This window comes from Neoarius graeffei, chromosome 6 (genome assembly GCF_027579695.1).
Source record: "Neoarius graeffei isolate fNeoGra1 chromosome 6, fNeoGra1.pri, whole genome shotgun sequence".
Taxonomy (NCBI): domain Eukaryota; kingdom Metazoa; phylum Chordata; class Actinopteri; order Siluriformes; family Ariidae; genus Neoarius; species Neoarius graeffei.
The window spans coordinates 69,408,132-69,432,687 of NC_083574.1; the positions used below are offsets into that span (position 1 = coordinate 69,408,132).

Here is a 24,556-nt window from a genome sequence, read left to right on the forward strand (position 1 = left end):
TCAGCACTTGGTGTGATATCTCCGCTTTTACATCTCAAGGTCCAGCCCAGATTCAACATGGTTGGAACGTGACTGGTCTGATCTCTCCCAGACTCCCTCTGAGCATGGTATGCAAGTGTTTGTTGATGGCTCTTGTTCAAAACCCAATTATTCAGTTTTTCTGTGTGGGTATTCTTTTTGTTCTCTGGCTAACTTTTCTCATAAAGTAAAATATTTACCTTACTAGTCTGCACAAGCAGCTGAACTTGTCACTCTTACTCATGGATGCACCCTGTTTGCAGGTCTGACCATGACTGTTTATACTGATTCCCATTATGCCTTTGGGGTAGTTCATGATTTTGGGAAAATCTGGATCTCATGCAGCTCTATAGAGGCCAAAGATGGTAAGCCTACAGGCATATCACATATGTCTCTTGTCACTGATCTTTTGGAAGCATATTTTCTGTCTAAACAACTGTCCATCTTCCAAACCAAAGGTCATGACTCTGGTGACTCTCTGAGGTGTGTGGGAACTAATTAGTAGACCAAGTGTTAGGGTTTTGCTGGGATTCGAACCTGGTTCGTTGGTGTGATGATCCAGCAAACCCCCACTAGGCCACCAGGGGAATGACTCAAATGCAGAGGTGTGAGGCGGAAGTAGAAAAAGTAACAAAAGGTTTATTTATACTATGTACACTATATACAATCCAGGGCAAAACAAAACAAAACAAAACAAAAACAAAGAGTATAATTCAAAAAGAAAAAGGCAAAAATGCAAAAGCTCAGAAGATCCACAAAACACAGTACAAAGGAAACTGGAGATAAACATAACAGCACAAGCCTCCGTGACAAGAGGACTGAACTCAGGGGTATAAATACACAAACTAATTAAGGACACAGGTGAAGATAATTAGGACTAACAGGCAATTAACAAAAAAAAAAACACAAAACACAGGAACAGTGGCGGCCTCTAGAGGCCAAAATAAATATGACACGAAAAGGAAATAACAGCGGCCTCTAGAGGCCAAAACAGTCCAAGTCCTAACAGGACCCCCCCCCCTCTAGGAGCGTCTCCTGACGTTCCCAGGGCGATCCGGATGGGCCGAATGGAAGTCCCGACACAGTTCTTTATCCAGGACATCCCGAGCAGGAACCCAGCAGCGCTCCTCAGGACCATAGCCCTCCCAGTCCACCAGATATTGCAACCCGCCGCGGACCCGGCGGGAGTCAAGCAGGCGATGCACAGTGAACACAGTCTGCCCCTGGAAGATGCGGGGGGGTGGGGGGTTCCTAGGGGCAGGGGCATACGTAGACGTCAGTACAGGCCGCAACAGGGAAACATGGAAAGTGGGGTTGATCCTCAGAGTCCGGGGCAACTGAAGCCGGTAGGAGACAGGGTTCACCCTGCGCACCACCTTGAAGGGGCCAATGTAGCGAGGAGCAAGCTTGCGGTTCTCCACCCGCAGCGGAAGGTCCTTAGTGGACAGCCAAACCCGCTGCCCAGGGCGGAAAGTGTGTGCAGGTCTTCTGTGGCGGTTGGCCTGAGTCTGGTTGGTTCTGGAGGTCTGTATGAGGGTCTTCCTGACCTTGCTCCAGGTCTTGCGACACCGTCTCACATATTGGTTGACCGAGGGCACCCCCGCGTCCTCCTCCTGGTCCGGGAACAGAGGTGGCTGGAACCCGAATTGGCACTGGAATGGCGACAGCTTGGTGGCCGATGATTGCAGGGTGTTGTGGGCGTACTCTGCCCATGGCAGCCAGGTGCTCCACGATGTCGGGTTATCCATAGCCAGGCCTCGCAGGGTGGTTTCCAGGTCCTGGTTGAGCCTCTCCGTCTGACCATTGGACTGTGGGTGAAACCCAGAGGAGAGGCTGGCAGTGGCTCCGATGACCTTGCAGAACCCGTGCCACACTCGGGAGGAGAACTGGGGCCCTCGGTCTGAGACGATGTCCTGTGGAAGACCAAAGACTCGGAAGACATGATTAAATATAAGTTTCGCTGTTTCAAGAGCAGAGGGGAGTTTGCACAGAGGTATGAAGCGGCAGGCCTTGGAGAATCTGTCAACAATGACCAAAATGACCATGTTACCTTGTGACTCAGGGAGACCCGTGATGAAGTCGACTGCCACGTGGGACCAGGGACGCCGGGGAATGGTCAGAGGATGCAGGAGACCCTGGGGACGCTGTCGTGGGTTCTTGGTTCTGGTGCAAACCTCACAGGACAGGACAAATGACCTTACTTCCTGCTCCATGTTAGGCCACCAGAAGCGTCTTTTCAGGAAGTCCAGGGTCCTCCGAGCTCCCGGGTGGGCGGTGAGAGGGGAAGAGTGACCCCACTGGAGAACCTTGGCCCGGGCTTGATGTGGGACGTACAAGAGGCCCGGTGGCCCCGTCCCAGGACCGGGGTCCTGGCGTTGGGCTCGTCGAACAGCCTCCTCAATACCCCAGCGGACAGGGGCCACAATCCGGGACACCGGGATAATAGGCCCGACTTCATTCTCCCTGTTAGTGGCAGAGAACAGCCTGGACAGTGCGTCAGGTTTGGTGTTCTTGGAGCCGGGACGGTACAAGAGGGTGAAGTCAAACCGACTGAAAAACAGGGCCCACCTAGCCTGTCGAGGGTTCAGTCTCTTGGCTTGCTGGAGGTACTCCAGGTTCTTGTGGTCAGTCCAAACCAGGAATGGATGTTGCGCTCCCTCCAGCCAGTGCCTCCACTCCTCAAGGGCCAGTTTGACCGCTAGCAGTTCTCGATCCCCCACATCGTACCGGGACTCCGCAGGACTCAGGCGGTGGGAGAAGTAAGCGCAGGGGTGCAGCTTTCCTTCCGAACGTTGAGAGAGTACCGCGCCGACACCACTGTCCGAGGCGTCCACCTCCACGATGAATGGTTGGGAGGTGTCCGGGAGGACCAGAATGGGTGCCGTGCAGAAGCGGGCCTTGAGGTCTTTGAACGCCTTTTCTGCCTGAGGAGACCAGCCATAAGATCCACCTGTCCCTTTGGTGAGGTCTGACATGGGTGCTGCCACAGAACTGAAGTTCCTGATGAACTTGCGGTAGAAGTTAGCGAATCCTAAGAACCACTGAACCTCCTTAATGGACTTGGGAGTAGGCCAGTCCCGGACGGCCAGGGTCTTGGCAGGGTCCATTTGGAGTTGGCCTGTCCGTACAATAAATCCCAGAAAGGAGACCTCGGGAACATGAAATTCGCATTTCTGGGCCTTGGCGAACAGATTGTTCTGTAGCAGCCTCTGGAGAACCTGGCGGACATGGTGGCGGTGCTCCTGCACGGTCTTGGAAAAGATAAGGATGTCATCGAGGTAGACAAAGACGTACAGGTTAATCATATCCCTTAAAACGTCGTTGATTAGGGCCTGAAAAACAGCTGGTGCGTTGGTGAGTCCGAAGGGCATCACCTGGTATTCGTAGTGCCCAGACGGGGTGTTAAAGGCAGTCTTCCACTCGTCTCCCTGTCGGATACGGATGAGGTGGTATGCGTTCCGTAGGTCCAACTTGGTGAAGACGGTGGCGCCTTGGAGCAGGTCGAAAGCAGTGGACATCAGCGGAAGGGGATATCGGTTGCGCACAGTGATCTTGTTCAGGCCCCTGTAGACAATACATGGTCGAAGCCCCCCATCCTTCTTGCCGACAAAGAAGAAGCCGGCACCAGCAGGTGAGGTGGAGGGTCGAATGAACCCAGAGACCAGGGCGTCTTTGAGGTATTCCTCCATAGCCTTGCGTTCTGGCTGAGAGAGGGAAAACAGTCTGCCATGAGGAGGGGTAGTCCCAGGGAGCAAGTCGATGGCACAGTCGTAGGCCCGGTGCGGAGGAAGAACGGCGGCCCTGCTCTTGCTGAATACCTCCTTGAGATCCCAGTACTCTGTGGGAACTTGAGATAACTCGGTGAGATCAGGGGGCTCGGCAGGAGACACAGGAGAGCTAGAGAGCAGACAAGAGGCATGGCATGCAGGGCCCCATTCCACAACCTGGCTTGTTACCCAGTCTATGCGAGGGTTGTGGCGAGTAAGCCAAGGAAGGCCTAGAATAACTGGGAACTCAGGTGAAGGAATCAGGTGCAGGGATATTTCTTCCTTGTGACCTTGAGACTGGAGGAAGACTGGAGAAGTAACTTGAGTGACTCTTCCATCACCTAACGCTTGGCCATCGAGGGCAGACACAGACAGAGGGACTTCAAGAGGTGCAGTAGGTATATTGATGCTTTGGGCGAAGTGAATATCCATAAAGTTCCCAGCCGCCCCTGAGTCTATCAAAGCTTGACAAGAGTGGACAGACTCACTCACGGGATGTAGATTCCTTGGCCAGGGAGTCCGGGAGAGAGGGTAGGCCCCGTCACAACCCTCCCTCGGCTGGACGGGGCGGTCCTTTTCCCAAGAGTTCGGGACATGATGCTCGGAAGTGACCAGGCTTGCCACAGTAGATGCAGCACTTGTCCCTCCTTCTGCGCTCCCTCTCAGATGCGGAGAGGCGAGTACGACCCACTTGCATGGGTTCTGGACAGTCACTGAAGGAGGTAGACGGTCTCCAGGTAGAGGTAGGGAGGCTGGGGGGGCTCAAGGCTTGGTGGCGTTGTCTCATCCTGTTGTCCAGACGAATAGCATGTGAGATGAGGGTTTCGAGGTCACTTGGGCATCCAATAGAGGCCAGACCGTCCTTGATGGGGTCAGACAGACCATGGTGGAAGGCTGACACCAGGGCAGTCTTGTTCCATCCACTTACTGCTGCGAGTGTTCGGAACGAGATGGCGTAATCTGCGACGCTTCCTCCTTGCCGGATGGACATGAGCTTTCGGGCTGCGTCGGTACTGATGTCTGCCTGATCGAAGACCCGAAGCATCTCTTCAGAAAACAGCTGGAAATCAAAGCACTCAGGTCCCTGTCTTTGCCAGATAGCAGTAGCCCAGGCTCGCGCCTTACCAGCTAATAAGGTGATCACAAAGGCAATCTTGCGGCGATCCGTAGTGTAGGTGGTAGGCTGAAGCTCAAAGGTGAGTTGACACTGGGTAAGGAACTCTCGGCACTCACTGTGCTTGCCGTCATACCTCTGTGGTGCAGGAAGGCTGGGTTCACGAGGTGAAGAAGGCAGCATGGCAGGAGGCACTGGAGCAGGAGTGGGAGCTGGATCAGGAGCAGGATCAGGAGCAGGAGATGCAGGCAGAGATGTCAGCTGTGCCAGGGTTTTCCCAATTTGCTGAAGCAGTTCCTCGTGGCGAGCAAGGGCCTCACGTTGGCTGGTGAGCGTACGTCCATGAGCGTCCATGGTCGCTCCGAAGCGTGTCAAAGCTGCCATAATTCCCTGAAGGTTGGCCGGGTAGACAGTTGAAGCAGCCTCTGCTGAGTCGGTCATGACGGAGTCTTTCTGTTAGGGTTTTGCTGGGATTCGAACCTGGTTCGTTGGTGTGATGATCCAGCAAACCCCCACTAAGCCACCAGGGGAATGACTCAAATGCATAGGTGTGAGGCGGAAGTAGAAAAAGTAACAAAAGGTTTATTTATACTATGTACACTATATACAATCCAGGGCAAAAAAAAAACAAAAAAAAACAAAAAACAAAGAGTATAATTCAAAAAGAAAAAGGCAAAAATGCAAAAGCTCAGAAGATCCACAAAACACAGTACAAAGGAAACTGGAGATAAACATAACAGCACAAGCCTCCGTGACAAGAGGACTGAACTCAGGGGTATAAATACACAAACTAATTAAGGACACAGGTGAAGATAATTAGGACTAACAGGCAATTAACAAAAAAAAAAACACAAAACACAGGAACAGTGGCGGCCTCTAGAGGCCAAAATAAATATGACACGAAAAGGAAATAACAGCGGCCTCTAGAGGCCAAAACAGTCCAAGTCCTAACACCAAGTCACTAAGTGGGCAGCCAAAGTGAGCAAACCTTGCCCATGAGTTTTTGAATCACCCATTTATTTGATGTTTTCTCATTTCTCTTTGCCTCCTGACAGCCTAGACATAGTTGTTCTACAAACTCAGGCTACTGAGAGCTGACTTGACCTTCTGGCATTCTCAATCATGCTCTTCAAAACCTGACAGCATCATCGCTTCCTTTTCTTATGTGCCATTTTCATGGAATTTCACATGCCGCACAAAGATAGGTAACTCAACAGATCATTGAACAATTTTGCCTTGACTCCCAATTTGAGATCCAAATTGTCTCCTTTTGAGGTAATTATGGGTAAACCATTCCCAAGCCCTTGGACCAAAGGTAACCTGGTGTTTCATTTACAGGTGATCTGGACATGATTGTTAGTGGTTATACTCAAGCATTGAGAAACTGAATAGTGTACATGGTGATGTCTCTCCATTTGCCCGCAGAAAAGTCTCCTCACCCGTTTCTTCCAGGTGACTGAGCCTAAACCCCAGAAAGTCTGGAGAAGCTGCCTATGGTCTACCATGCACCATGCTTGCTGTAACAAGAACAGCTATCCTCACTGACTCCCAGCCACAGTGGATACATGAAATTCATCTGAAAATGTGTCCTCAATCATTCCTACCTCTTCTCATCTCACCCTTTGACAGGAGCAATTCAGCTATCAAGAAGTCTGTAGGTGACCTCACTTCATCTCACCCTTTCACATACACATATAGTAAGCTATGTATTAGTCATGTAATTGTTGAAGAATCTGTGGTGTGGTGACTATTTATGTCTATGTTTGCCATTGGAAATTTTTACTTAAATTCTAGAACACATTTCTGTATCCTGTTTGGTCACAAGTCTTATTGTACTCATTATTTCCTGAATAGCGAGAATACTCCCCTCGTTCCTTATTGTCCTCATCTGAAGCCTCAATCTGACCCCAAATGCTGAGAGCATTAGTTTTTCTGCCTTTCTGCAGTTGTTAACCACACAGTGACAAAAATGATTAATTTAGCTTAAGTTGTTGTTGCTATAGAGGCCCAAGAGGATGAGGAGGAGTGGACTGTGTATAGTCTTAACCATCTGGGTTAGTGCTCAGTCTGGTGTCCTGGGGATCTATCTGTATCCCAGCCTGACTCCGCATTTGTGCTGCCAGTTGACTCTAGTGACTGTTGTTGGTTGAGGTGTGGGGTGGGGGCCTGTCTGTGGGGTGATTGGATTGTGTACTTTGTCCTTAGGGTGCGGTACAGCTCCCTGTGGGGCCTAAGAGGGCATTGATAAGCTTAATATAGGGCACACCCTGTTTTTTCACTTTTCATAACACACAGGATGTTCCAATCAACACATTAATTGGTGTGTGTATGTACGTGTGTGTATTATCTTATTCTTCAGCTCCCATGGTCAACTCCTTACTTGGTAGCACTTTGAACTCTTGTGCATAGCAACAAAGATGTCATTTATCTGCCACTATGTCTTAACCAATCGTAGAACATAATATGCATTTATGTTTTGAATTGACCAATCATGTTTGTCTCACCACACTTTTATATGTGAAAATATGAAGAGATTGGTTCCAAAATTCAATAAATGCCCTTAAAAAAATCAAGTTCCCACCAAAAGAAGTTTGGCATTTGATCACTATTCAAAGTTCCATAATCAATCTTATGCAAAACACAATATCCACCATGTTTCTCCACATTGTATATCACCTTTCTTTCCAAACCATAACAAATACCACTACTGATTTTCAGCAGAACACAATATCTCTACAGGACCAATCACAGTGCACCATTTAAATACGGAAACAGTAATAGCAGCACCCATTGATTGTCAACGTCGCAGAAAATCCCCAACTTTTAGTGAGATTTTGCATGATATAAATGAATAACTTTGATGGAATCAAACATTAATATTTTATATTATTATTCCAGTAGAAAATTTTATTTTCCACTTTGAGTGCATCTCATTCCTCTGGGGATCTAGACACACACACACACACACACACACACACACACACACACACACACACACAGTGGTGCTTGAAAGTTTGTGAACCCTTTAGAATTTTCTATATTTCTGCAGAAATATGACCTAAAACAACATCAGATTTTCACACAAGTCCTAAAAGTAGATAAAGAGAACCCAGTTAACAAATGAGACAAAAATATTATACTTGGTCATTTATCTGTTGAGGAAAATGATCCAATATTACATATCTGAGAGTGGCAAAAGTATGTGAACCTCTAGGATTAGCAGTTAATTTGAAGGTGAAATTAGAGTCAGGTGTATTCAATCAATGGGATGACAATCATGTGTGAGTGGGCACCCTGTTTTATTTAAAAAGGGATCTATTAAAGTCTGATTTTCACAACATGTTTGTGGAAGTGTATCATGGCACGAACAAAGGAGATTTCTGAGGGCCTTAGAAAAAGCATTGTTGATGCTCATCAGGCTGCAAAAGGTTACAAAACCATCTCTAAAGAGTTTGGACTCCACCAATCCACAGTCAGATTGTGTACAAATGGAGGCAATTCAAGACCATTGTTACCCTCCACAGGAGTGGTCAACCAACAAAGATCACTCCAAGAGCAAGGCGTGTAATAGTCGGCGAGGTCACAAAGGGCCCCAGGATAACTTCTAAGGCCCTGTCCACACGGCAACGGATTCAGGTGAATCAGATAAAATTTTTTATCGTTTCGGCCTGGCGTCCACACGGCACCGGCGTTTTGGGTCCCCCAAAACGATATTTTTTGAGAACGGTTTCCAGAGTGGAAAAATCTGGCAACGGCGCCGTTGCGAAGTCGTCTGGATGAGTAGAACGGATTTGTTTACGATGACGTCACAACCACATGACTAGAACAAGCAGCACTCACTCATTCACGCCGGGTAGAAGAAGGGGTTTATGCGCATGCGTCCTACTTCTTCTATTGTTCTGGTGTCTCTGATGGGACCGTCTTACAGCACATGTACAGGTGTGGCATGTGTATTGCATCATTTTCAGCAAGCGTTGCGTTGCCATATGTACCTATTTTACTGATCCGTTGCCCATGTGGACGCGACATTTTTTTTTACCCGCTAAAAAAAAAATCTCGTTGCCGTTATCGTGTGGATGTAGCCTAAGCAACTGAAAGCCTCTCTCACATTGGCTAATGTTAATGTTCATGAGTCCACCATCAGGAGAACACTGAATAACAATCATGTGCATGGCAGGGTTGCAAGGAGAAAGCCACTGCTCTCCAAAAAGAACATTGCTGCTCATCTGCAGTTTGATAAAGATCATGTGGACAAGCCAGAAGGCTATTGGAAAAAAGTTTTGTGGATGGATGAGACCAAAATAGAACTTTTTGGTTTAAATGAGAAGTGTTATGTTTGGAGAAAGGAAAACACTGCATTCCATCATAAGAACCTTATCCCATCTGTGAAACATGGTGGTGGTAGTATCATGGTTTGGGCCTGTTTTGCTGCATCTGGGCCAGGACGGTTTGCCATCATTGATGGAACAATGAATTCTGAATTATACCAGCAAATTCTAAAGGAAAATGTCAGGACATCTGTCCATGAACTGAATCTCAAGAGAAGGTGGGTCATGCAGCAAGACAATGACCCTAAGCACACAAGTCGTTCTACAAAAGAATAGTTAAAGAATAAAGTTAAATGTTTTGGAATGGCCAAGTCAAAGTCCTGACCTTAATCCAATCGAAATGTTGTGGAAGGACCTGAAGCAAGCAGTTCATGTGAGGAAACCCACCAACATCCCAGAGTTGAAGCTGTTCTGTATGGGGAAATGGGCTAAAATTCCTCCAAGCCAGTATGCAGGACTGATCAACAGTTACCAGAAACATTTAGTTGCAGTTATTGCTACACAAGGGGGGTCACACCAGATACTGAAAGCAAAAGGTTCACATACTTTTGCCACTCACAGATATGTAATATTGGATCATTTTCCTCAAAAAAAAAAAATGACCAAGTATAATATTTTTGTCTCATTTGTTTCACTGGGTTCTCTTTATCTACTTTTAGGACTTGTGTGAAAATCTGATGATGTTTTAGGTCATATTTATGCAGAAATATAGAAAATTCTAAAGGGTTCACAAACTTTCAAGCACCACTGTAGATGATATCCTGATATACTCCCCAGATGGAAAAAAGCCACCAGGAACACGTCAGAGCTGTTCTCAAACGTCTGCTGGAGAATCATCTCTATGTAAAAAAAAAAAAAGAAGTGTCAGTTCCATCAGAGCCAAATCTCCTTCCTAGGTTATATCATCAGCGCAGAAAGGGTAAGCATGGACTCATCCAAGGTCTCTGCTGTCACTTCCTGGCTGACACCCATGTCCATAAGGGACCTTCAGTGTTTCTTGGGCTTTGCAAACTTCTATCGATGGTTTATTCAGGGTTTCAGCACTATTGCGGCTCCCTTAACAGCATTGCTGTCCCCTCTGTCCCCAATAGAGAATGTGCGGCGAATTTTGAAATGAAACATTTGACAGAGATGACCCTGTACTGTTGCACACCTTAATACCTATTTGCAGGAAGAAAGGGACAAAATAGCACTTGAAAAGTTCATCACTTGGTGTCTTCAGTTCCTTAACATCTTTTAGGTGTGTTGAGAAGGAATGGCAGCATTATAAAGTGGCAAGTGCTTTACCATCCCTACTTTTTTGAAATGTGTTGTAATAATCAAATTTGAAGTGTTTATTTAAAAAAAAGAAAAAAAAAACATAAAATTCATAATGTAAAATGTCAGGTAATGTGCTGCTCTTTTGATTTGAATGCAAAACAGGTTAAAGATGATTTACAAATCACTGTTTTCAGTTTGAAGTTAATTGGTCAGACCAGCTCTTATTTAGGGGTTTCATATGAAAGAAGGTGAATACCTATGCACACTCCAGATTTCTGTTTTTTTTTCCCATCTTAATTATTGTTTGTGTCACAAAAAAAGCACATTTAAAGTGGTAGGTATATTGTGTAAATCAAATGGTGCTAACCCCCCCAAAATCTATTTTAATTCCAGCTTGCAATGCAACAAAACAGGACAAAACACCAAGGGGGATGATTTTTTTTTTTTTTTTGCAAGACACTATATGTTTGCATTTTAATGTTATTACAATATCATAATGTTATATTAAAGTTTCAAACAGAAAATAGTGGTTTTCATACTACCAATTTTTTTTAAAAGAAAATACATTGGTTTCTCAAGTTTATCACAGTGGATTTATAGCTTTTTGGAACCAAACTCTTCATATACTCATGTTTGGATTACACTAAACTGAGAAACATCTCTAAACAGCTGTGTCTACATAAGTGAATTTTCACTCCTGGATATCCCTGAGGCAGAATCTCTTGGGCAGCAGAGGACTCGTACAAACCCGATTCCAAAAAAGTTGGGACAAAGTACAAATTGTAAATAAAAACGGAATGCAATAATTTACAAATCTCAAAAACTGATATTGTATTCACAATAGAACATAGACAACATATCAAATGTCGAAAGTGAGACATTTTGAAATTTCATGCCAAATATTGGCTCATTTGATATTTCATGAGAGCAACATATCTCAAAAAAGTTGGGACAGGGGCAATAAGAGGCTGGAAAAGTTAAAGGTACAAAAAAGGAACAGCTGGAGGACTACATTGCAACTCATTAGGTCAATTGGCAATAGGTCATTAACATGACTGGGTATAAAAAGAGCATCATGGAGTGGCAGCGGCTCTCAGAAGTAAAGATGGGAAGAGGATCACCAATCCCCCTAATTCTGCGCCGACAAATAGTGGAGCAATATCAGAAAGGAGTTCGACAGTGTAAAATTGCAAAGAGTTTGAACATATCAGCATCTACAGTGCATAATATCATCAAAAGATTCAGAGAATCTGGAAGAATCTCTGTGCGTAAGGGTCAAGGCCAGAAAACCATACTGGGTGCCCGTGATCTTCGGGCCCTTAGACGGCACTGCATCACATACAGGCATGCTTCTGTATTGGAAATCACAAAATGGGCTCAGGAATATTTCCAGAGAACATTATCTGTGAACACAATTCACCGTGCCATCCGCCGTTGCCAGCTAAAACTCTGTAGTTCAAAGAAGAAGCCGTGTCTAAACATGATCCAGAAGCGCAGACGTCTTCTCTGGGCCAAGGTTCATTTAAAATGGACTGTGGCAAAGTGGAAAACTGTTCTGTGGTCAGACGAATCAAAATTTGAAGTTCTTTATGGAAATCAGGGACGCCGTGTCATTCGGACTAAAGAGGAGAAGGACGACCCAAGTTGTTATCAGTGCTCAGTTCAGAAGCCTGCATCTCTGATGGTATGGGGTTGCATTAGTGCGTGTGGCATGGGCAGCTTACACATCTGGAAAGACACCATCAATGCTGAAAGGTATATCCAAGTTCTAGAGCAACATATGCTCCCATCCAGATGACGTCTCTTTCAGGGAAGACCTTGCATTTTCCAACATGACAATGCCAAACCACATACTGCATCAATTACAGCATCATAGCTGCATAGAAGAAGGGTCCGGGTACTGAACTGGCCAGCCTGCAGTCCAGATCTTTCACCCATAGAAAACATTTGGCGCATCATAAAACGGAAGATACGACAAAAAAGACCTAAGACAGTTGAGCAACTAGAATCCTACATTAGACAAGAATGGGTTAACATTCCTATCCCTAAACTTGAGCAACTTGTCTCCTCAGTCCCCAGACGTTTACAGACTGTTGTAAAGAGAAAAGGGGATGTCTCACAGTGGTAAACATGGCCTTGTCCCAACTTTTTTGAGATGTGTTGTTGTCATGAAATTTAAAATCACCTAATTTTTCTCTTTAAATGATACATTTTCTCAGTTTAAACATTTGATATGTCATCTATGTTCTATTCTGAATAAAATATGGAATTTTGAAACTTCCACATCATTGCATTCTGTTTTTATTTACAATTTGTACTTTGTCCCAACTTTTTTGGAATTGAATGATAATGATAATGATTGAATAATGATCAATGATTTAATAATTGAATTAAATGATAATGATCTCCACCCTGTGGTTTTCACAACCACTAAATTTGAACTGTTATCACCCAATCAGTCAAGAAGAATGGCAGACCCCTCATTCAGCACAGATCTCCTTTGCTATATAATGACTGCACCTATTGGCCTAACTCACCTACTCTGTAACATTTATCACACTGTTTGTTTGGGTAGCCTAAAGAAAAGACCAAGTATGAACTTGGGTTTTATTCCCCTTACAAATTTTACAACTAAAGAAGCACTCTGGTATTAGCCAATGGGTATGGGGAGGGGTAACACAACAAAAAGAAAATTAAAAGCTTTCCACAAGCATATGGAGCGCCATTTTTTTCTGCTGCTTGTAATTCCACAGTGGTTTTTGCACAGTTTTACCATCACCTGGTGTAAAAAGCAATGTCCTGACAGTTTTAAACAGCAATTTTTATGCTGGTTTTGCAGTTTGAACACTGCTTTTACACCATTTTCTTAACAAAATGCATTAGAAACATGAGGAATTGTGGCAGGGGCGGCACGGCGGTGTAGTGGTTAGCACTGTTGCCTCACAGCAAGAAGGTTCTGGGTTCGAGCCCAGTGGCTGACGGGGGGGGGCCTTTCTGTGTGGAGTTTTCATGTTCTCCCCGTGTCTGTGTGGGTTTCCTCCCAGTGCGCCAATTTCCCCCACAGTCCAAAGACATGCAGGTTAGGCTAATTGGTGCCTCTATGTGTCAGCCCTGTGATGACCCGGTGACTTGTCCAGGATGAACCCCACCTTTCACCCATAGTCAGCTGGGATAGGCTCCAGCTTGCCCGTGACCCTGCACAGGATAAGCCGTTACAGATGATGGATGGATGAAATTGTGGCAGCTTTGGCTTGCCATAATGTGTGTGTGGATGAGAAATGGTCTAAACTAGTGTTTGTGTGTTTAAATTTCATAAAAACTGTAAGCATGCAGAGAAACAGAGCACACTAGCTCAGTGCATGGGGAGTACTACCTATTAATAATAATCAAGGTTATGCATGACAACAAGCACATGCTTTATTTCAGCTGCAGTGTTTTAATTTCATTTTCACCCAGAGCTCACGCACATGCTGAGTAACTTTAGTGGAGAAAAAAATGGCACATACATCTTGTCTTGTTTTAACACGCTAGAAAATAAACAAAGTTTGCATTTTGTGTTTGTGTGTGTTGTTGTTTTAAGTGCCTGCAGGACAAAGTACTGTTTGCCACTATTTGCATGAGATTCATTAGTCCCGTCCTAGATGTTAGCATCCTGGCTGGCCACCCTGTATGAAAGGGGTATTGTTCTCTTGGCAGATAATTTACTTTCTTTCTAGAAAAAAGGCTTAGAATTAGAAGATGAGTTCAAGAGAACTCTGGGATTGTTGTGGTCAAACCTCAGTTTGAGGAAAGCAATGGTGTTTCATTGGATGGTGGCACTCTTGTAAAAGGATACCCAAATGGATAGCAAGATCAAGGGTGTTTCAACAGGGGCCGAGTCTGAAATTGAATATTAGTGTGAGCTCATTCTAACCAGAGGATGCAAAGCAAATAAATAAATGTGTATGGGTGCTGTGTGAGACAGCTGCCTCTCCAGTAGCTCTGTAGTTTTAGCTCTTTAAACCTCTTTTTTTCCACCTTTTTTTACTTTTCTGCTCTTCTTACGAAGACATAGTGTGTTTAACTATATAACATGGATATATTTAACTTTAACACACGACCAGGAGCCAGTTTTCTCACTTATTCGAGAGAGGAGCTGCTGGCCCTGAAAACAACGGGACGAGTCGGGATACGACACCCCATCCCGGCCAAGCTGAGGAGGAAACCCAGGGGCTGCAAGGCTGGAGCTAAGCTAAAGGCTAGGCTAGCGGACAACCGGCGGCACTACAAACCATCCATTCCCTATGTTATCATGGGGAATGTGAACTCGCTGCCGAATAAAGTTGACGAGCTTTCCGCTCTGAACAACCAGCGGATTTACCGGGAGAGCAGCTTATTTATCTTTATGGAGACATGGCTAACACACCTTGTACCAGATGCTAATGTGGACCTGCAGGGATTCACTGCTGTGAGAGCCGACAGAGACACTAACACATGCGGGAAAAGCAAAGGTGGGGGACTCATCATTTATGTGAACAATCGCTGGTGTAACCCAGGACATATCTCCGTAAAGACAGTTTTATGTTGCCCAGACTTGGAGCTGCTAGCCGTTAGCCTGCGGCCATATTATCTGCCGAGGGAGTTCAGTCACGTGATCACCATCTGTGGTTACATCCCTCCGAGGGCAGACACAGCCGCTGCATGTGAGAGGATTCACTCTGTCACAGCACGGCTGCAGACACAGCACCCTGAGGCATTTATCCTCATTTCTGGGGACTTTAATCATGTTACTTTGGACTCTACTTTGGCTGCTTTTTACCAGGCTGTGGATTGTCCAACAAGGAACAACAGGACAATTGACTTGCTGTATGCTAATGTGAGGGATGCATACAGAGTCACACCCCTCCCCCCCACTAGGGAAGTCTGACCACAACCTGGTTCTTCTAGAGCCAAAGTACACCCCCCTGGTTCAAAGGCAGCCTGCAACAACTAGCTCCATCAGGAGGTGGTCCCCTGAAATGGAAGATGCCCTCAGGGACTGTTATGACATCACAGACTGGGATGTGCTGCTTAGCCCACACTGTGAGGACATATACCCCTTTTCCACCAAATCAGTTCCAAGGCTGGTTCGGGGCCAGTGCTGGTGCTGGTTCACAACTCGTTCAACTTGCGAGCCAGCTGAGAACCAGTTTGCTTTTCCATAGCTTGCGGTGCTAAGGGAAGCCATGTCATTATGTCGCTGTACACGTCAGTTACGTCGCTGTATACGTCATTACGTCGCTGTATACGTCAGTTACGTTGCTACGTTTGCATAAACCTTGGCGCGAATATTGAAGCAAAAACAACACGGAAGAAGCAGCAGCAACAACAATAATAATAATGGATGACTTTGTGTTTGTACAGCTGCTGCTTCTCGTCGCTTAAAAATGGCGATCTTTCGCAGTCTTGTTATTGTTGTTGGTCTTAACAACTCCGCCCCCCGCTGACATAAGTGGTTCTTTCCTCTGGCCCAGCAGAGAGTTGGTGCTAGCCTGGAACCGGTTTTTCTGGCCCCAGAGCCAGTTCTTTGTCAGTGGAAACAGAAAACCCGGTTCCAAACTAAGCACTGGCCCCGAACCAGCCCTGGAACTGCTTTGGTGGAAAAGGGGCAATAGAGGGGCTGACACACTGTCTGACAGATTACCTTAACTTCTGTCCAGACGTGGTCTCCTCCGCTAAGACTGGACGGTGTTACCCTAATAACAAGCCATGGGTAACACAGGAAGTCAAAGATGTCCTCAACAGGAAGAAGGCCGCCTTCAGGAGCAGGGATAGAGAGGCAATGAAAGCAGCACAGCAAGAGGTAAAATGCTGTGTGAGGGAAGCTAAGGACAGCTAAAGGAGAAAGGTGGAGCAGAAGCTGAAGGAGAACAGCATGAGGAAGGTCTGGGAAGGTGTGAAAACCATCACAGGCCACAATACAAAGACCAGAGTCGTTGAGGGGACAGTGGAGAGGGTGAATGAGTTGAATGACTTTTTCAATCAGTTCAACCAGCCCATGTCCCCCCCACCCTCTCCCTCACTGCAGCCATCTCTCCTTCTTCCCTCAACACACCTCCCCCCAGTCATCACAGCAGCCCCCTCCTCCCCCACCTCAACACAGACTCCTCCATGCATTACTGCAGACCAGGCCAGAGGTCAACTAAGGAAGCTTCACCCCAGGAAAGCAGCAGGCCCGGACAAGGTGTGTCCCCGACTACTGAAGACCTGTGCTGCTGAACTGGGTGAACCACTCCAATGCATCTTCAACCTCAGCCTGCAGCTGGGGAGTGCGCCAACCCTCTGGAAGACATCATGTATCATTCCAGTTCCCAAAAAGAATTGGCCCAGCGAGCTGAACGACTTCCGACCGGTGGCACTCACTTCACATCTGATGAAGACGTTGAAGCGGCTCCTCCTCAGCCTCCTCAGACCCCAGGTACAACATGCCCAGAACTGTCTGTAGTTTGCATACCGGGCAGGTGTCGGTGTGGAAGACGCCATCCTCTACCTGCTACACCAAGCCCACTCGCATCTGGATAAGGGAAATGGCACAGTAAAGATCCTCTTCTTGGACTTCTCGAGTGCCTTCAACACCATCCAGCCCCTATTGCTTCAGGACAAACTGAACAGGATGCGAGTGGACCCCTGCCTGGTCACCTGGATCTCCAGCTACCTCACGGACAGGCCGCAGTACGTCAGGCTGAAGGACATCACGTCTGACACTGTGATTAGCAGCACCGGAGCACCCCAGGGCACGGTGCTGGCCCCTCTTCTCTTCACCCTGTACACCGCGGACTTCTGCTACAACTCGGAGCTGTGTCACATTCAGAAGTTTGCCGATGACACAGCCATCGTTGGGTGTATCAGTGACGACAGAGAGGAGGAGTATAGGAGCCTGGTGAGGGACTTTGCTGTGTGGTGCAACAGGAACCATCTGCAGCTCAACACCTCAAAGACCAAGGAGCTGGTCATTGACTTTGGGAGGTCCAGACCAAGGTCATGACCAGTTCTGATCGAGGGAGTCAAGGTGGAGGCTGTGGATTCCTACAAGTACCTCGGGCTGTGGCTGGACAGCAAGCTGGACTGGACTTGCAACACCAAACACTTATACAGGAAGGGACAGAGCAGGCTATACTTCCTTAGGAGACTGCAGTCCTTTAACATCTGCAGGAAACTCCTGTGGATGTTCTATCAGTCTGTGGTCGCCAGTATCCTGTTTTACACCGTGGTGTGCTGGGGGGGCAGCACATCCAAGAAGGACACATCCAGGCTGGACAAACTGATCAGGCGGGCCGGCTCTGTGGTCGGCATGAAGCTGGACTCTCTGGTAACGGTGGCAGAGAAGAGATCTATGGACAAACTATTGAACATCATGGACAATGCCAGTCACCCTCTGCACACCGTCATCAGCAACCAGAGGAGCCTGTTCAGTGACAGAATGCTCCTTCCCAAGTGCAGGACGAACAGACTTAAAAACTCCTTTGGCCCTCACACCATCAGACTGTACAACTCCTCTCTAGGGGGGAGAAGGGGTAACAGGAGGACAGAGGATGGGAAGGAGCAGTAGCCTAGCCTAACAATAAGCAATACCGGACAACGTGCAATACAATGTGCAATATCTCTCCTGCCGCCACCCCCCCTTTTTTCCCCCCTCCTTCCCCATATCTTATTCTTTTTATATTTGTATATGTAAATAATTTATTTTAATTAATCTAGAAGTTTTCTCTATTTATTTTCTCTCTTTATCTGTAATGATGCTGCTGGAATCTTAATTTCCCTGAGGGAACCCACCCAAAGGGATCAATAAAGTTTTATCTTATCTAATCTAATACTACATTGGAGCTCCCTTTAGTCGGTGGTCAGATAAAGTCTAGGTAACAGTTCAAAATTCCTCCTTCCCTGCTTCTGCACCAAACAGCATTTGCCCATTCAAATCCAGAAGTACAGTAGAGCAAATAATGTGGCAAAATAGAGAGCAAAGATTGGATGTTTCAAATAAATAAATAAATAAATAAATACCAAGGGGAAAAAAATTCCTGAAGCCAGTCAGAAATCATGTGACAATACTTGATTTATTCACTGATGTTCTGAACAAAACTCTCAAATCATTTTAAAGATGTGATACTGTAAAATGTTAATACAGTTACTATATCTTGCTCTTAAATGCTTAATGATTAGAAAACTTTTATGCATGGATGTGTGCATATATGGATACAGATTGCAACCTTATGAATTCTAAAGCTTATGGCCAGGTAAGTGATCAGATATCTCATTCTTTAAACTCAAGTTGAGAAGTGTTTCAGTTTTTATCATTTGCAGTTTTAGGCCCACTTTACACGGGGATGGTCTGAAACAAAAACGCAAAAGTCCGTTTTCGTTCTCACTTTTTTCTGCATCTACACGACCGTTTTCAAGGAGGAAATCTGCGTCTATACGGTGACACATAAATGTGTGGAATTCAATTGGATGTGCATGCCAGGCGGCTAGGTGGTGCTGTGAAAGACCTCCGCTATGTCTGCACGCATGCGCAACGTCTTCCGTCTTGTCTGATCTGCACATCTGCGCCGCGAAAACTTTGACTACTCTGGCTATGGTAAGTAAGAAAGTAAGTAAAAAAGTAAGAGCATACTATACCCGCCTCTGTTCATTAACGGTATATGTGCAGATTCGGTATAGCTGTTCGAAGGACTCCTGGACGTTTATTAAAGCTGCCAGAGCAGCTTGAAGGTCCGTTGGATCGATGTAATCAGACATGCTCTTACTTTTTTACGTACTTTCTTACTTCCCGGGCTGGCATGTACAGTATATGACATATGTATGACGTAAACGCATACCCGACGTGAGCAGATCCGAGCAGAGTTTCGCGTATTGGGTAGTTTAGACGGATATGCAACGGGGGCTGTTTTTAACTTATCCACTCTGGAAGGCGTTTTCAATTTTTTCCGTTTTTCAGCCTCGGAAACGCCGTCCCCGTGTAGACGAAAGGCACTTCCGATAAAATATTATTTAGTTGTTTTTACCCGACAGCGTCCTCGTGTAAACGGGCCCTTAGAGAACATCCATTTGGTCTTCCTGCTGGATCTTTAGGTTGTAGCTTTCTTTTTAGGAAATGATTACTACTTGACATTATCTGTCTTCATACTATATGCTTATAATTGTACAGTATATCTGTCACTTTTCCATACTTTAGGACTGTCTCCATTTTCTATGCCTGCCCTTTTAAGTGTGTACCTTTTCTGTTGCCCCAAGGAGCTAATGGGGAACCTTTTATTGACACTGTAGTACAACCCCAATTCCAAAACATTTGGGACACTGTGTATAACCAAAATAAAAGCATAATATAATGATTTGCAAATCGTTTTCAACCTATACTCAATTGAATACAATACAAAGACAAGATATTTAATGCTCAAACTTAAAAACTTTATTGCTTTTTGTAAATATATATTCATTTTAAATTTAATGCCTGCAACACGTTTCAAAACAGTTGGGACAGGGACATGTTTACCACTGTGTTACATCACCTTTTCTTTTAACAGTACTCAGTAAGCATTTGTGAACTGAGGACATGAATTGTTGAAGCTTTGAAAGCGAAATTCTTTCTAACTCTTGCTTGATACTGTATATGACTTCAGTTGCTCAACAGTCCAGGGTCTCTTTTGTCATATTTTGCACTTCATAATCCACCACAAATTTTCAGTGGAAGACAGGCAGACCAGTTTAGCACCCACACTCTTTGACTATGAAGCCATGCTGTTGTAACATGTACAGAAATGGCATGGCATTGTTTTGCTGTAAAAAGTAGAGACATCCCTGAAAAAGGAAGCACAGTGGTGCAGTGGTTAGTGCTGTCACCTCACAGCAAGAAGGTTCTGGGTTTGAGCCCAGTGGCCAACGGGGGTCTTTCTGTGTGGAGGCTGCATATTTTCCCTGTGTGGGTTTCCTCTGGGTGCTCTGGTTTCCCCCACAGTCCAAAGATATGCAGCTAGATTCCCTGGATATTCTAAATTGCCCACAGATGTGAATATCTGAGCTGTGTTCCCTGGTCAGACATAAGTAGTAGGGCCGCTGCCAGCAGTGCCTTTGTATGCTTTTGACAGCCATGTTGAGCTGCATCCTTTGTAATTTAGCTATTCAGCTGCAAGAAAGGATGATTGGAATGACTAATGTATGAAAAAGCCATCATCTGGATGGCAGCATATGTTGCTCCAAAGCCTGTATACACCTTTCAGCATTAATGGTACCTTTACAGATGTGCAAATCAGCCATGCCATGGGCACTAACACACTGCCCCCCACCATCACAGATGTTGGCTTTTGAACTTTGTGTTGGTAACAATCTGGATGGTCCTTTTCTGCTTTAGCCCAGAGGACACAACATATAAAATTTCCGAAAACAATCTGAAATGTGGACTCATCAGGCCACAGCATACTTTTCCATTTTGTATTAGTCCATCTCAGCTGAGCTCAGGCCCAGAGAATTGATCAGTGTTTGAGCAGCATGTTGTTTAACTGGCTTCCGCTTTGTATGGTAGATGCAGCGATTAACTGTTTTTACTGACAACCATTTTCCCGAACCCATGTAAAATGTTATACAATCATGTTGGCTTTTAATTTAGTGCTGCCTGAGGAATCAAAGGTCACAGCCTTCAATGATGGTTTGTGGTATTGCCCCTTAAGTGCAGCGATTTCTGTGGATTATCTGAATTTTTTGATGATTTTGTGGATAGTCACTGATTAGATTAGATTAGATTAGATTAGATTAGATTAGATTAGATTAGATTAGATTAGATAGAACTTTACTGATCCCTTTGGGAGGATTCCCTCAGGGAAATTAAGATTCCAGCAGCATCATTACAGGATAAACAGAAAATAGAGAAAAAAATTCTAGATAAATTAAATTAAATTAAGTATTTACATATACAAATATAAAAAGAATAAGATATGGGGAAGAGAGGAAGGGGGGGAAGAAAAAAAGGGGGGCAGCAGGAGAGATATTGCACTTTATATTGCACATTGTCCAGTATTGCTTATTGTTAGGCTAGGCTACTGCTCCTTCCTGTCCTCTGTCACCCCTCCTCCCCCCCAGAGAGGAGTTATACAGTCTGATGGCGTAATCCCTAAATTTCTTTCAACTGTATGCTGAGAAATACCATTGTTCTTAAATGTCTGGATTATTTGCCCACTCAGTTTTTCCACAAACTGGTCAAACTCATCCCATCCTTGCTTGTGAATGACTAAGCCTTTCCAATTACCAATGAACCTGTTTATCGTACCTGTAGAAGGTTCCAAACAGGTGTCTTTTTGAGCATTCCACAACTTTCCCAGTATTTTGTTGTTCCTGTCCCAACTTTTTTGGAACATTTTGCAGGCACCGACTTCAGAATGAGTGCACATTTACAAAAACCAATAAAGTTTATCAGTTTGAACATCAAATATCTTGCCTTTGTATTGTATTCAGTTGAATGTAAATGAAAAAGGATTTGCAAGTCATTGCATTGTTTTTATTGATGTTTTTACACAGCATCCCAACTTTTTTTGAAATCAGAGATGTAACATAATGACAAAATTGTAATATTTAATTAAATTGAACTGAATTGAATCAAATGAAATGTAATGGAATGGTTGACAGCAGTGTGTGTGAATATCATATTTAATTGCCAGTGAGTGGTACACATGTTCTGTACCTGGAAAGTTCCTCCAGCTTGGACTTAGCATATTCCAAACTATTTCTCTCCACATGTTCATGAGGTGTGTGTGCCAACAGTTCATGAAGAGTCAAAATGTAGCGTGGTATCTGTGTGGAAAAAGCACAAAAATCTGGAATGGAGCACATGTGCTTAGGCCAGAGGCTGTAACTAACTATGCAGACATTGAGGTCTGGGCTTCAAGCAGTTTGGGATTTTTTTTTTTTTAATTTTCTTGTTGTCAGATTCAATGTAGAAACAGCAATGTCTTGATAATGTGGTGGAAGAATATATCCTTATTATTTATAATAATAATAAATGTTAATAATGAATATTTTTATCTCTCTGGTTGCAGCTTTGATTAAGTTGCTAATACATGATAAAGGGAGAATACTGGGACTATTAAGAAGGAGAATGGTCACCTGGAACATGGGGTATGTGAGAAAGGTCTCCAGAGTGCGCTCCTCACAGTCAGGCTTAGACTCGTACTGCTTCAGTAGCTTGTCAAAATCACGGTTCTGTTTGCAGTGTGCCAAGATCTGCAGGCTGTACTGGTGATTACGAACAAACTCCTGGTAGATGTTCAGCATGGGCAGGAGAATGTCAAACAGGTCAGCTGGTGACCAAAGATAATAACAATATAGTTAATCACTGTTCACAAAATGGTCTTAATTTTACAAAAAAAAAATGCCATTTATAACCCAATTGGTTGACTGTCTACTTGACTTTATACGGTACTTGAAAATCACTCACCCAATACTAATGTTGGCCAGCTTGCTATTCGTGCTTTCAGGCCTTGATAGAATATCTGGTGTAAAAACATGATGGTTTCACTGCAAACACAAGACCACAAAAATGAGAATTTATTTTAAGTTTGGGGGGTATAGAGGTGGAATAGTGTATTTGTATACTCTGATAGAAAAAGCTTAAAACATTATAGTTATACAGTAGCTATCCCTCTTCCAGCATTCCAGGCAGCTCAGAATGGCTGAGTTACAGTACCTGTGTGTCTGCATGTTATAGTCCCCTCTGAATTTATCGGAATAGCAAGACCAATTCTTTTGTTTTTGCTGTACACTGAAGATATTTGGGCTTTAAATAAAAAATGAATATTCGATGATATTACAGATCATTTTCTAAACTGAAATGTCTCCTTAACCAAACGAAGAGGGCCTTCAGAAATGGGGGTAGAGAGGAAATTACAAGGGTCCAGAGAGAGTTTAAAGTAAGTATCACAAAGGTCAATAATAATGTAACACTTGTGGAGTACAAGGGGAAAATGAGGAGATGGGAGGTAAGCTTGCAACAACTCAAAGTATGCTTTATTTTCTTTTACTGTTGCTTTTCAGCTATTTTAGTACAACATATTCAGCGCACGCACACACACAGAGCTCTGTATTGCTCACCTCTCTTTCCTGCAGCTGTCATTTCTCTCATCTTTATCCTTTCAGACCAAACACCCCATAAACACTAAGTCAATATATCTGTATAGCGCTTTTTATAATACATATTGCCACAAAGCAGCTTCACAGAAAAATAAAGATTTTAAACATGAACTAATAAATTTATCCCTAATAAATCTATCCCGAATGAGCAAGCCTGAGGTGATGGCAACAAAAAGCCTGAGATGATGGCAGCAGTCTTTCACAGAGCAGGGAACTCCTCCTGATCTTTACTTCTGAGAGACTCAGCCTCTCTGGGATGCTCTTTCTGTACCCAATCATATTATTGACCTGTTGCCAATTAACCAAATTAGTTTTTTGAGCATTCCACAACTTTTTCAGTATTATGTTGCCCCTGTCCAAACATTTTTTGAAACATGTTGCAGACATCAAATTCAAATTGAACATATATTTTTCAAAAAGCAATAAAATTTATTAGTTTCAACATTTGATATGTTGTCTTTGTACTATTTTCAATGAAATATAGGGTTTCCAAGATTTGTGAATCATCATATTCTTTTTTTATTTACATTTGATGCAGTGTCCCAAATTTATGGAATTGGGGCTGTAGAAGGAACTTCCTAAGCATCTTGTGTCCTTTGCACATTCTCTAATTTTATTAAGCTGGTGTCTCTCATCTGGCTTAGCTGAAACATACAACTGTGTGTCATCAGCATAACAGTGGAAACTAATACCATGCTTTCGAATAATATTACTCAGAAGTAGCATATATAAAGAAAAAAGCAGTAGGCATAAGACAGAACCTTGTGGAACATCAAACTTTACCTTATTAAGCATAGAAAAGTCACCATTTACAACAATAAACTGATAATGATCAGTTAGATTAGGCTTGAGCCAGAACATTACATTACAGGCATGTAGCAGACACTCTTATCCAGAGTGACATACAACATACCCAGAGCAGCCCTGCTCAAGTGCAC

The 24,556-nt window shown here is 44.4% G+C and overlaps 1 protein-coding gene across 1 annotated transcript in view; it reads right to left on the reverse strand.

Annotated features, from left to right (window-relative positions):
- Window positions 1–24,556, reverse strand: part of rasgrf1 (Ras protein specific guanine nucleotide releasing factor 1) — a 706,856-nt gene that overhangs the window by 321,388 nt on the left and 360,912 nt on the right. Inside the window, exons 6-8 of the mRNA XM_060924009.1 lie at window positions 22,927–23,006; window positions 22,596–22,789; window positions 22,174–22,283 (exon numbers count right to left, since the gene is read on the reverse strand). Of these exons, the coding sequence (XP_060779992.1) occupies window positions 22,174–22,283; window positions 22,596–22,789; window positions 22,927–23,006 (384 nt within the window). The remainder of the gene's footprint in view (window positions 1–22,173; window positions 22,284–22,595; window positions 22,790–22,926; window positions 23,007–24,556) is intronic.